The sequence below is a fragment of the Lampris incognitus genome, chromosome 5 (genome assembly GCF_029633865.1).
Source record: "Lampris incognitus isolate fLamInc1 chromosome 5, fLamInc1.hap2, whole genome shotgun sequence".
NCBI classification, from domain to species: Eukaryota; Metazoa; Chordata; class Actinopteri; order Lampriformes; family Lampridae; genus Lampris; species Lampris incognitus.
In genome coordinates, this window is record NC_079215.1 from 10,009,166 (window position 1) to 10,023,426 (window position 14,261).

General features: G+C 41.3%; 2 protein-coding genes across 6 annotated transcripts in view; both read right to left on the reverse strand.

Annotated features, from left to right (window-relative positions):
* The window catches only part of LOC130112806 (ladderlectin-like), a 29,651-nt gene that overhangs the window by 10,486 nt on the left and 4,904 nt on the right, over positions 1-14,261 (reverse strand). The gene's annotated exons all lie outside the window — the stretch shown is intronic.
* Positions 980-14,261, reverse strand: part of LOC130112805 (ladderlectin-like) — a 28,462-nt gene continuing 15,180 nt past the window's right edge. For 2 of the 5 annotated variants that reach the window (XM_056280298.1, XM_056280299.1), the window contains exons 4-10: positions 4,945-4,983; positions 4,697-4,735; positions 3,661-3,705; positions 3,354-3,445; positions 2,745-2,870; positions 2,442-2,538; positions 980-1,492 (exon numbers count right to left, since the gene is read on the reverse strand). In XM_056280298.1, coding sequence (XP_056136273.1) covers positions 1,422-1,492; positions 2,442-2,538; positions 2,745-2,870; positions 3,354-3,445; positions 3,661-3,705; positions 4,697-4,735; positions 4,945-4,983 — 509 coding nt within the window. In that variant the 3' untranslated portion in view covers positions 980-1,421. Of the gene's footprint in view, positions 1,493-2,441; positions 2,539-2,744; positions 2,871-3,353; positions 3,446-3,660; positions 3,706-4,696; positions 4,736-4,944; positions 4,984-5,467; positions 5,510-5,724; positions 5,804-14,261 lie in introns of those variants that run through there. The other 3 variants (XM_056280300.1, XM_056280297.1, XM_056280301.1) reach the window with 3 other exon arrangements.

Sequence of the window (14,261 nt, forward strand, 5' to 3'; positions counted from 1 at the left end):
TAGATTCTTTTTATATAATAGGTAAAACCCAGTCCCTTGTTTATTTGTTTGCACAGATAGCCCAGTTGTCAGCATTATCATTAGGCCTTTTTGCACGCCAGTAATCCTCCAGTATTTTTCAGCTGGTTCATTTACCACCATGCACGCAGTTTTTGCAGTGGGTGGCCACGAGTCCATCATGTAATTCTGCAGGAACGAGATATTTCCAAATAGAAATTGAACAAAACCTTTAACGTAGACTGTAAAATTTTGTTGCCATTTCTTAGGAGCTAATAATCATAAAGAATCGTGGAGTTTTTTCTGTGTGCACAAAAAGCTAATTCACTTTGTAATGTTGAACACCAACACATTTATGGAGCGTCCACCTCATAGATGACTGCTGTCTTTAAATGTCCAAGACAGACAGAGGGCAGCATGCAGGGGCTGATGTGGGCAGCCATAGATTAGCTTCCTAGTGATTTAATTATTGTGTGTTGTGGCGTCCGGGTAGCGTAGCTGTCTATTCCGTTGCCTACCAACACGGGGGATCTCCGGTTCGAATCCCCATGTTACCTCTGCTTGGTCGGGCGTCCCTACAGACACAATTGGCCGTGTCTGCGGGTGGGAAGCCGGATGTGTGTATGTATCCTGATTGCTGCACTAGCGCCTCCTCTGGTCGGTTGGGGTGCCTGTTTGGGGGAGGGGGGACTGGGGGTCATAACGTGATCCTCCCACGCGCTACATCCCCCTGGCGAAACTCCTCCGTGTCAGGTGAAAAGAAGTGGCTGGCAACTCCACATGTATCGGAGGAGGCATGTGGTAGTCTGCAGCCCTAGCCGGATTAGCAGAGGGGGTGGAGCAGCGACCGGGACGGCTCGGAAAGGGGGGGGAGTAATTGACCAAGTACTCTATATATATATATATATATATATATATATATATACACACACACATCGTGTGTTGTGTGTGTGTATTATCAAAACATGCAAGAAATTATGTTAAAAATATTTTATTATAAGCAATTCCAGTAAAACACTTTTTTCAAAGTAAGATATAAAACATCCATGTATCTATAAACATTCAACAATCATACCATTCAACAGCTTTGATTTAGCAGTTACTAAGAAAGGAAGCTATTTTTTTCTCCGTTTCTATGTACAGTTGGAAGAAATTTACATTTGTTTTTGTTCTGTTACTACAGAGACTTCCTCAGCAGAAAACATACAAGATCCACTTCATACCCCCCCCCCCATTTCCATTTAACACATTCCACGAGTCACCTGAGCAAGATTTTCATAGCAGCATTTCTTCAACATCACGTCCTGCCGTCATTTGCCTAATGTATTGCCTGCCCATAGATATTTTCCTTATATACTTGTTGTCTTATAACAGGAAATAACTCTGAACTGCAGATCCAGATGTTGTCATCATCGTCATCATCATCAACAGGTATCAGATCTTCTCACACAGATGAATGGCAACGCAGAGGCACAGTTATTATTGGACCAGCCCACTGCAAAACCAAAGGAAGTGTAATGTCAGTATCACTGCACATGTCAGGCTGAGAGAGGTAAGGGTTAATTCAGTTTGTCGTCTTCTTTTTTCTTTCATACTGCATAGTTTTAAAACATGTAAACGAGACAGGGGGACTCTGTCTGAAGGACATTATCATGCCATTAAAACCAAATGCTCTGAGACAAATATTTGATAATGTGCCTTGCTCAGCACAGTTAAATGCTGACACTTAAATACAGTACACCATACTCCATATCTAGTATGTCGCCTCGAAACGTCTGAGTAGACTGCGTATATTTTACTGTTGGAAAAAGCAACATATATTTTGAGGTATTCTTGGACCAATTCAATAAAACAGCGATGATAAAAGATGCCCACTTGGATGTTTCTCCACACCCGTATGAACTCTGAATTTATCTAATGTATTCAAAATAACATATGAGGTGGAGAAGTTGGGTAAATGCATTTTTGACCAATAGAAAAGGTGGACAACACCAGATGCCTCATGTATCAATTGTTACTATTGGCAGATTTGTGCGTACACACCCATGGGATTTTTTTTAGCCCTGAAGTTTTTCTCAGAGACCAGTGTAGAACCTGGGTAACCCCTGAATTTAGACACCAACTGGCTAACACTGATGTCTTTGCAGGCCTGGGTGATTGCTCTTTGCAAGAGGTCGACAATAGATGTTAGGAGGAAGGAATTACAAATAACCATCATGCTTTGTTGCCCGCTATCAGACAATCTTGCGGGCTAAAAAAATTCCACGGGTATGTACATGAAAATTTGCCCATAGTAACGATTGATAGATGAGGCCCCAGGTCTTGGTGGATTCCCTCCTCGTCTCAGCATTACATCTAATGTGACAAAGATGGTTTGTCTTGAGGGCACTCATGGTTGAATACGTAGAAAAGGAGAAGTTGAATTATTAAGTCTTTTCTCTTACCTCTGCTGTTGAGGTGAATGCACTGGAATCGGCTCACAGTATTGACAGTGCTCCAGTTACTGTAGTCAAACTGGCTTTGGTCCAGCCATCTCCAGCCCTGCACACATGCAGAGGAAAAATTAACATGTGTTTTAAAACATGCCACTTGCTGGACAGTAGGTTTTGGTTTTTTTTTTTTTTTTTTTTAAGATTCTTGCTATCCTTCTCTCCAACTTGTATAATCAAATCTTGGATTTGAAAATGTATAGTTCTAATACAAAATGTATGCTTTGTCTGTGAAGTGAATGCTGTATTTGGCCTCACCAGGAAGTAGTGTCCTCCCAGCCAGGCTGTTGTTTGTCCTGATCGGCTGGCCAGCTGCTGAAGAAAGCTGTAGTCCCAGATGTTGTGAACAGACGGCAAAGAGGCCCCCAACCTGGAGCAGTAGGCCTGAGAGGATGCAACAGTGGGGATGAGAAAGGAGTCCAAGTATAATGCCTGTTGGACACTGGACCACCGCTGGACACAGCTTTACAATAGCCTCTTATAGGGCAACTGAATATGAGTGTCAGACATGTTTCAACAAGTCCAATTTAACCCAATTATTTAAACCACGTATTTGGAAGGCAAAAAGGAAAGTGCAAGTTTAGATGTGGGCCACTTCAGGCTCACATCCATTTTGTCAGGGCCAGAAGAAGGCCATCAGTGCCACATCATTGCCTGAAGTGGCCCACATCCGGATGCTATCTGGGAAGTAATTCCTGAAACATAATCCTGGCTTTATTTACTTTGCTTAGTATCTTCAACATTATCTGGGTCTAGCTTAAAAAGAATATATTTTTACCATTTTAACCAAGCATTTGGTGTTGCAACACTAATGACTGGTGTGACAAATCTTTAGTCCATGTATACTGAGTAATTAACTGTCTTTACCTCTGCACTGGTCCAGGATCTACCAGAGGTCACGTATAGATAACAGCCGTCCCTGTGTCTGACCCAACCAGCGGGGCAGAGGAAAGAACGATCTAGAAGGACATTTTTTAAAAAAAAATGTATTATTTGGCAAGCAAATATAATTTTATTTTTTTCAGATTTCTTAGCATCTGAAATAGAGTCATAAAGTAGATGGACATGAACATACAGTGCAACAGAGAGATATGGAGACAGAGAGAAAAAGACATGCACAATGAGAAAATATATCCTGTAGACAGATGCATGGATCGATAAATAGGCTGCAAACCTTCAAGTTGTGCTGCCATCTCCCCACCATCGACAGTCATGTCATCTGGAAGACACAAGTACAGGTGAGAGGAAGTTTGCTAGCAATAAATATTACGTTTTATTAGGCCAAGTGTGTGTAGGCCTACACATACAAGGAATTTTACTCTGGTTCCTCCATTGCTCTCCATGTACTTACACAGAAGAGACATACATAACATATATAACATAACATATTCAAACACAGAATACTTAAAACAGCTGAAATGACAAATATAAACATGACATCATCAGTATTTTTGAGGTCATGTGCAGGGTAGTACTTAAGCAATGAATTCTTTGTTATTCAGTAAGAATTTAAACCACAGGCCGTTCATTACTTATAAATAACTGAATGATCTACAAGTAAAATAGATGTAATTGAACAACGATGAGTGTTAATTACTGAGCAATATATGAGTAAATGAGGCTTTTCTATATGTAAACTTAGCACAAAAAGTAAGGAAATGTGTGTTTGGTGGATTATTTCTTTGTTGTAACAATGCTTCTTGGCAATAAATCTTATATCAGGCACCTGATTGTCAGCACCTGGGGTACCAGACGCTCAAAACAAGAGTCAATAGCAACAGCAAAATAAGCTGTTTGGCATTGGCAGAGAAGATTTGGCAAATTTTTCATGGGTGCAACCCACATACTCAGCTCTGTTGCTCATCCCACAAATGCACGTCCCTTACAAATGTGGCACCTTTTAAAAGGGAAATAAACAGGCTTTCCAACAGTATAAGATTTATTGCCAAGAAGCATTGTTACAACAAAGAAATAATCTACCAAACGCAACTTTCTTTACTTTTTGTGCTAAGTATAGTTTGCGTCATTATGATGTGATGTTGAATATAATTACGCCAAACACTGTGGAATGAATTCACAAATCACATTGTACCAAACACAAATATTTGCAGCTAGTAATTAGCTGTTCAGTTTGAATACAAGGTGACTATTGAATTGCCACAGTAGCTTATGAAAAAGACCCCAAGTACATTTTCCATCTTTCTTCTTACCAGGAGAGAAAGCCATTTCCACTTTATTTTCTGCTTCCACTATAGAAGAGGGGAGGAGATGAGATAGATTATAATTTTCAGAATTATCACCCAATGAATTAGAGCTGGGCAATATATCGATATACTATTGATATTGTGATATGAGACTTGATATGGTCTGGGGATTTTGGTTATGTTAACATGGTGATATGATTTAATTGTCATTCTCTGCTACATCAAAGTAAATTTTCAATTTTTCTTCTTCTTACCAGGAGAGGGAGCCATTTCCACTTTATTTTCTGCTTCCACTATAGAAGAGGGGAGGAGATGAGATAGATTATAATTTTCAGAATTATCACCCAATGAATTACAGCTGGGCAATATTTCCATATAATATTGATATTGTGATATGAGATATGGTCTGGGGATTTTGGTTATGGTAACATGGTGACATGACTTAATTGTTGTCACTCTGCTGCATCAAAGTAAAACTATACAATTGTCTGAACTCATTCGATTGTTTTAGCTCAGTGAAATTAACAATGAATGCCTCTACATGCTTGATCATCATATCAACATTACTAATGTGACAATATCTAAAAATGTTCTAGTGTGTAAAATATCTTACGAAAGTACCAGTAGTCATCTCCAAAATATCGTCACGTGATCAATATTGAGGTAACCAGCCAAAAATATCACGGTATTTGATTTTGTCAGTATCGGCCAGCCCTACAATTAATGTCTTTCCATCATATTATGCATATTTCACAGTGATTCCCTGTATGAACTTACGTTGGACGATGTCTTGATTCAAGTCCTCTGGTACAGCTTCTACTAAAAGGTATGTACACAGGACAATGTTATATAAAACTACCGTACCACTGAGAGGCCCTTCAAACTGCATTTTGCAAATGAATCTCTATGCAATCTGAGTCAGTGTGCAACTGTAACACCTTTCCAACATTTTCTTGATCATACTCGATGCTGGAGACAGTTGGAACATGCAAATGGGCTCCAATTCTCTTTTAATCTTGTGTAATGTATCTCACCTGCTGCAGCCCTGACAGGGAGGGCAGCACAGAGAAGAACCGTGAGGAGCAGGAGAGTCTTCATGATGCCGCTGCTGAAAATGATGTTGATATTGACAGTCTGGCAGAAGTGGCCAAACAAAGAACAAAAAGGTAGAGCAGTGACAAACATGAACAAAATTGTTAACACAGGTCTGAGGCTTAAGTAGAAGTAGTAGCAGGAATCTATTTTGAATTCAAAGACAGAACAAAGGTAAAACAGAGATTGTGTGAGAGAGCAGGTCTCTTACCTGTGCCAGGTGAACCTCAGGTGTTGTTTGTCAGGTATCAAGTACAACAGTGATGTGGTGATGGCATCAGCCTGCTCTCCCCCTGAATATATATGTGAACCGGAACTATGGCTTCCAGTGGAAAACTTAAACTTGCACGTGAGTTAATGGACTTTGCTTTCTTTAGTGCTGTCACTGATCCATAGAATGAGGTCAATTGTGTTTGATTGTGTCTTAGATCAAAACTCTGGAACTGCAGGCCATAAATGCCCACTGATACTGATGGCACGTGAGGTGGTTGTTTAAATAGATACATAATGAAAACTATGAAAGGACCAAGTAAAGAAATAAAAATTGGGTAGGGAGGTGTTTTAAAAAAAAAAACCCTAAAAGATCACCTTGATGAAATTCACTTTTGGTTTGTATTTTGAGAGGTATTTTGAATTGAAGGTGCCACTGGAGGCAGACTAGTTTTGAAAACATTAATGAACAAGTCTAAGTTGTTAAAAATATTAATTGTTATGAAAAACAAAGTCCAGTTCACCAAATATAGTTGTCACATTGACAAAAAAACATTTGTACCACTCCAAATAAAACGGGATTTATTAGAACAGATCCTTTTTGAAGAAGTTAGTTCAACTTCATTTGAAATAGGCTGGAGCAAAAGCAACAAGGGGGAATATGAAGTTGTAAACTGTTCAATGGTAATGAACAAGTAATATGATGTATAAATGAAAATACTGACAACATCAACAGCAAGAGCTATAAAACACGACCGTGTGCAGATTAAAGCATAAGTACCTGAACTTCTGCTGCTGATGACTGAACTTAAGATACCCATTTAGTTAATCAAGGATTTTAGATAAGTGGTCACATGCAGTGAGTTCAGTGAGATAGACAGAGAATGATTATCATATATTCTTCACCCGTGTAAAATGCTAAGCTATTAATTCCGTAATTCAGTATACTATTAGATGGAATAAATGTAATTTTGGTGTCTCTGATTTAGCTCCCTCTTGGCTTAAGTACTTCTAATCTGGAAAAACATGTTGTGTCTGCTCTAATATTACATCGAAGTTCTCTGACGTTAAATATCTGTGCCTCAGGGCTCAGATCTTGGCCCTCTACTTTTCTGTCTTTATATTTCACCTCTTGGCAAAATTATATGCCGTCATAGAATAAATTTGTATTGCTATGTGGATGATACTCAGCTGTATGTGCCTATAAAGGCTGATGATCATACTGAAATGACTAATTTAGAAGACGGTTTGGCTGCTGTGAAAAATTGGATGTCACTAAGTTTCCTGCTTTTGAATTTAGATAAAAATGAGATGCTGGTCATTGGCCCTGCTAGCCACAGACACCAGTTTGATGAAGTAACAATAACAATTGACAACTCTGATTTCACAAAGTGTGGCAGCCAAAAATCTTATTGTTGTGTTTGATCCCAGCCTTTCCTTTGATAAGCACATTAAAGAAACCCCCAATACTGCCATTTGTCACCTATGAAACAAAACTAAAATTCTGTCTTTTCTGTCCATGGCTGATGCAGACACTCAAATACATGCATTTGTGTCATCCAGACTTTTTTTATTGTACTGTTCTGTCCTCAGGTCTGCCACATTCCAGTACTAAAAGTCTTCAGATGGTTCATAATGTGGCAGCTAGAATCCTAACTAAAGCTAGAAAATGTGCCCTTGTTACACCAATTCTGGCCTCCCTTCATTGGCTTCCTATCCATGTTAGATCAGTCTTCAAGGTGCTTCTGCTGACTTATAAAATCCTAAATGGGCTTGCCCCATCTTACACGTCTGATCTCCTTAAACTGTACATTCCATCTTGAGAGTACTTCACAACCTGTACTGCATGGCGGGTCGGTTTCTGTCTCAATGAATTTACCAAGCACTGTTCTGCTGATGTGATTATAGAGCAGAGTTCCCCAATTAATTTTCTCTAATGGCCAAATTATGTCATGTATGAAGGGCCAAAACATCCCGGGGGGATGGGGTCCTATTATTATTATTATTATCATTATTATTAGTAGTAGTAGTAAAAAATTAGGCCTGGGATTCTCAAAGCATGTATTGAGGGGCACATAAGAAAAAAAATGCACTCTTGAAACAAAAGTACTTCCAAAGTATTTCCACTTTAGATGTGGTACATGTGTTGGATGTGGTGCAAATATACTGCTCAAAAAAATAAAGGGAACACCTAAAAACACAATATAGACCTCGATGAATGAAATATTTCAGCTGAAAATCTTTATTTATTAGACAGAGGAATGTGTTTAGAGCAAAATAACCTAAGAATGATCAATGGAAATCAAAATCATTAGCCCATTAAGGCCTGGATTCAGAATCATACTCAAAATCAAAGTGGAAAATGAGAACATAGGCTGATCCAACTTCTGTGGAAATTCTTCAAGACGATTCAAAATGAGGCTCAGTAGTGTGTTTGGCCTCCACGTGCCTGTATGCACTCCCTACAACGTCTGGGCATGCTCCTGATGAGACGACGGATGGTCTCCTGAGGGATCTCCTCCCAGACCTGGATCAGGGCATCGGTCAACTCCTGGACAGTCTGTGGTGCGACATCGCGTTGGCGGATGGTACGAGACATGATGTCCCAGAGGTGCTCGATTGGATTCAGGTCTGGGGAACGTGCAGGCCAGTCCATAGCATCAATGCCCTCGACATACAGGAACTGCTGACACACTCTGGCCACATGAGGACGAGCATTGTCATGCATGAGCAGGAACCCAGGGCCCACTGCACCAGCATATGGTCTGACAATGGGTCTGACAATGAGGATCTCATCCCGGTACCTAATGGCAGTCATGGCACCTCTGGCTAGCACGTAGAGGTCTGTGCGGCCCTCCAAGGATATGCCTCCCCAGACCATCACTGACCCACCGCCAAACCGGTCATGCTGGAGGATGTTGCAGGCAGCAGAACGTTCTCCACAGCGTCTCCAGACTCTCTCACGTCTGTCACATGTGTTCAGTGTGAACCTGCTCTCATCTGTGAAGAGCACAGGGCGCCGATGGCGAATCTGCCAACCAAGATGTTCTCTGGCAAAGGTCAATCGGGCTGCACGGTGTTGGGCTGTGAGCACAGGCCCCAATTGTGGACGTCGGGCCCTCATACCATCCTCATGCATTCTGTTTCTCACTGTTTGAGCAGAAACCTGCACATTAGTGGCCTGTTGAAGGTCGTTTTGTAGGGCTCCGGCAGTGCTCCTCCTATTCCTCCTTGCACAAAGGACCAGATAGCGGTCCTGCTGCGGGGTTGTTGTCCTCCTGCGGCCCCCTCCACGTCTCCTGGTGTACTGGCCTGTCTCCTGGTACCTCCTCCATGCTCTGGACACTGTGCTGGGAGACACATCAAATCTTCTTGCCACAGCACGCATTGATGTGCCATCCTGGATGAGCTGCACTACCTGAGCAACTTCTGTAGGTTGCAGATACCGCCTCATGCCACCTCTAGTGGTGCGGGCACTAGCACAATGAAAAACTAACCAAAGATCGGCCAGAAAAGATGAGGACAGGCAAATGGTCTGTGGCCACCACCTGCAAATCCATTCCTTTTATAGGGGTTGTCTTGCAAATTGTCTAATTTCCACCTGGTGGAAATTAGACAATTTACCAACAGGTGAGCTTTGTCAGTGTCTTTTTCTTTGTATACTATTTTCATGCGGCATTGCTATGGCTTGGTTCTGGCCCAGATCTGGCAAACAGGAGTGGACCGCCCAGGTGCCACCATTCCACGTGGTATGTGGGCCGGGTGAAAGTGTCGGGTGTGGGACGGGCCCGGGCCACAGCAATTTTGCTATCTGGGTGGGAACGAGGTTTGCATTCCACGGTAAGAGAAGAAGGTGTGGGACCGAGGTCAGTGTGCTGTGGGAGTGTCCTACTAAAGCGTGCACATGAGCTTATGTACGTTGCCTGTTGCTCTAGCAGACCCACAGGCTGTGCTGCCCCAGGCCAAGTTTATTCATAGGTAACAGTTTACAGACTCAGAAGACTTTAACGTTCACATTACATCCAAAAACTAGTATATATACACATTATTCACTTGCTCTTGATGATCTGAGGCACACATACACTACATGCTCTCAGCATGATGGCAAATGTACCACTACTACTACTACTACAAGTACTACTACTACCACGACAACTACTACTACTACTACCACTACTACATAGTACTACTACTACCACAACTACTACTACTACCACTACTACTGCTACTACCACGACAACTACTACTACTACTACCACTACTACATAGTACTACTACTACCACGACTACTACTACCGCTACTACCACAACTGCTACTACTACAACCACTACTAATACTAATACTGCTACTTACTACTACCACAACTACTACTACAGCCACTACTAATACTACTACTGCTACTACTACATACTACTATTTTTACCACTACTACTACTCCAACCAATACTACCAGAACTACTAGTACTACAACCATTGCTACTACTGCTATTGCTACTACTACTACCTCTTCTACTACTACTACTCCAACCAATACTACCAGAACTACTAGTACTACAACCATTGCTACTACTACTACCTCTTCTACTACTACTCCTACTACTACTGCTTCTACTACTAGTACTACAACAACTAATACTACTACAACCATTACTACTACTACTACTACTATTGCTGTTTTATACTATTTTCATGCCGGGAGCAGGAATCAATTTACTACTAATAATACTAATATCAATACTTTATCCCGTAATCTGTGTATACAATTTACGATTACATTCTTATTTATTTTTCTTACAGATTTCAATTGTGATACATTCCGGCACATCAGCAACAGCTGTTGACATAACTTTTACCACCTTGTAATTGGGGCTGTTGCTCACATATATAAAACAACCCCCCCCCCTCCATTTTTGTTCTTCCTGTTCTTATTAGACACTTCGTATCTAGCTAACTCAAAGTCAGCATCTTTCTCAGGGCTAATCCATGTTTCAGATATAGCTGTTAGATATTTTTTTGGTGTTTTGGAAGTTGGCATAGAGGCTTCTGCTGTTCATGTGGCTAATTGAAGTTTTAGTATATGCGTTGACCATCATGTTAATCTGATCATCGATGTAGTATAGACAGTTGATGTTGTTGAAGAAATGATTTTCTGGGTCGATATCATTTTCTGCTGGCACGGTGGTGCAGTGGTTAGCGCAGTCGCCTCACAGCAAGAAGGTCCTGAGTTTGAGCCCCGGGGTAGTACAACCTTGGGGGTCGTCCCGGGTCATCCTCTGTGTGGAGTTTGCATGTTCTGCCCGTGTCTGCGTGGGTTTCCTCCAGGTGCTCCGGTTTCCTCCCACTGTCCAAAGACATGTAGGTCAGGTGAATCGGCCATACTAAATTGTCCCTAGGTATGAATGTATGTGTGTGTGATGGCCTGGCGGCCTGTCCAGGGTGTCTGCCCTCCTTCCATCCAATGACTGCTGGGATGGGCTCCAGCATCCCTGAGAGCAGGATAAAAGGTTCCAATAATGGATGGATGGATGTAATTTTCCATATCCTGTGATTTGTGTTCGGAATATCTGAACGTCTTTAATTCCTTTTTTTCCCATGATCTCTCATGCTTGCTGTTAGCTGATCATCAGTGTCTCCAGTCAGAGATGAAAGACTACTGTCTGGTCTAGTCATGGTTGTGTATGATGTTTTACTTTTCATGTTTTATTGATTGGTGTGTTGAGCTCTGTTGTGTTGTTTAGTACTCACTGAACAGCACAACAGGGTTCAACACACCAATTCAATATAATGAGCTTTGGGTGTCTAGATAAAGCGCTATATAGTAAATGTAATCCATTATTATTATTACATCTTCATATCTATACAACACCGGCAGAAGGATAATTAGTTCATCTTACCTTAACATGAAAAGGTGACTATATATGCAAATTACAGCCTCTTATCTAACAATATGTTGCCACCAAATCACTTTCAATTGTTATGGCTGTCAATTTAACGGCAAGTTTTTGCAATTAGTCAGAGAAATTGTGACCAGTTAAACAATTAATTTCAAGTTTAAGCTTATTTTTGAGAAGAAATATTCTTACAGAATATGAGAATATTGGAATCTCTCAAGAATTCACTTGGTTGCTATCGTGTTTTCTTTAGCAGAAACATGGAGAAGATTAAAAAAGGAACAGCTTTTGGCATTTTGGTAAATAAAGTGATAGTTTTTGCAAAAACTGGCAGGTTATGTTTTAGATTCTTTTTTATAATCGGTAAAACCCAGTCTCTTGTTTATTTGTTTGCACAGATAGCCCAGTTGTCAGCATTATCATTAGGCCTTTTTGCACGCCAGTAATCTTCCAGTATTTTTCAGCTGGTTCATTTACCACCATGCACGCAGTGTTTGCAGTGGGTGGCCACGAGTCCATCATGTAATTCTGCATGATCGAGATAATCCAGATAGAAATTAAACAAAACTTTTAATGTAGACTGTAAAATTTTGTTGCCATTTCTTAGGAGCTAATAATCATAAAGAATCGTGGAGTTTTTTCTGTGTGCACAAAAAGCTAATTCACTTTGTAATGTTGAACACCATCACATTTATGGAGCGTCCACCTCATAGATGACTGCTGTCTTTAAATGTCCAAGACAGACAGAGGGCAGCATGCAGGGGCTGATGTGGGCAGCCATAGATTAGCTTCCTAGTGATTTAATTATTGTGTGTTGTGGCATCCGGGTAGCGTAGCTGTCTATTCCGTTTCCTACCAACACGGGGGATCTCCGGTTCGAATCCCCGTGTTACCTCTGCTTGGTCGGGCGTCCCTACAGACACAATTGGCCGTGTCTGCGGGTGGGAAGCCGGATGTGTGTATGTATCCTGATTGCTGCACTAGCGCCTCCTCTGGTCGGTTGGGGTGCCTGTTTGGGGGAGGGGGGACTGGGGGTTATAACGTGATCCTCCCACGCGCTACATCCCCCTGGCGAAACTCCTCCCTGTCAGGTGAAAAGAAGTGGCTGGCAACTCCACATGTCTCGGAGGAGGCATGTGGTAGTCTGCAGCCCTAGCCGGATTAGCAGAGGGGGTGGAGCAGCGACCGGGACGGCTCGGAAAGGGGGGGGGGTAATTGGCCAAGTACTATATATACACTACCGTTCAAAAGTTTGGGATCACCCAAACAATTTTGTGTTTTCCATGAAAAGTCACACTTATTCACCACCATATGTTGTGAAATGAATAGAAAATAGAGTCAAGACATTGACAAGGTTAGAAATAATGATTTGTATTTGAAATAAGATTTTTTTTACATCAAACTTTGCTTTCGTCAAAGAATCCCCCATTTGCAGCATTACAGCATTGCAGACCTTTGGCATTCTAGCTGTTAATTTGTTGAGGTAATCTGGAGAAATTGCACCCCACGCTTCCAGAAGCAGCTCCCACAAGTTGGATTGGTTGGATGGGCACTTCTTTGAGCAGATTGAGTTTCTGGAGCATCACATTTGTGGGGTCAATTAAACGCTCAAAATGGCCAGAAAAAGAGAACTTTCATCTGAAACTCGACAGTCTATTCTTGTTCTTAGAAATGAAGGCTATTCCATGCGAGAAATTGCTAAGAAATTGAATATTCCTACACTGGTGTGTACTACTCCCTTCAGAGGACAGCACAAAAAGGCTCTAACCAGAGTAGAAAAAGAAGTGGGAGGCCGCGTTGCACAACTGAGCAAGAAGATAAGTACATTAGAGTCTCTAGTTTGAGAAACAGACGCCTCACAGGTCCCCAACTGGCATCTTCATTAAATAGTACCTGTTAGAGCCTGTTTGTGCTGTCCTCTGAAGGGAGTAGTACACACCGGTGTAGGAAATCTTCAATTTCTTAGCAATTTCTCGCATGGAATAGCCTTCATTTCTAAGAACAAGAATAGACTGTCGAGTTTCAGATGAAAGTTCTCTTTTTCTGGCCATTTTGAGCGTTTAATTGACCCCACAAATGTGATGCTCCAGAAACTCAATCTGCTCAAAGAAGTGCCCATCCAACCAATCCAACTTGTGGGAGCTGCTTCTGGAAGCGTGGGGTGCAATTTCTCCAGATTACCTCAACAAATTAACAGCTAGAATGCCAAAGGTCTGCAATGCTGTAATTGCTGCAAATGGAGGATTCTTTGACGAAAGCAAAGTTTGATGTAAAAAAAATCTTATTTCAAATACAAATCATTATTTCTAACCTTGTCAATGTCTTGACTCTATTTTCTATTCATTTCACAACATATGGTGGTGAATAAGTGTGACTT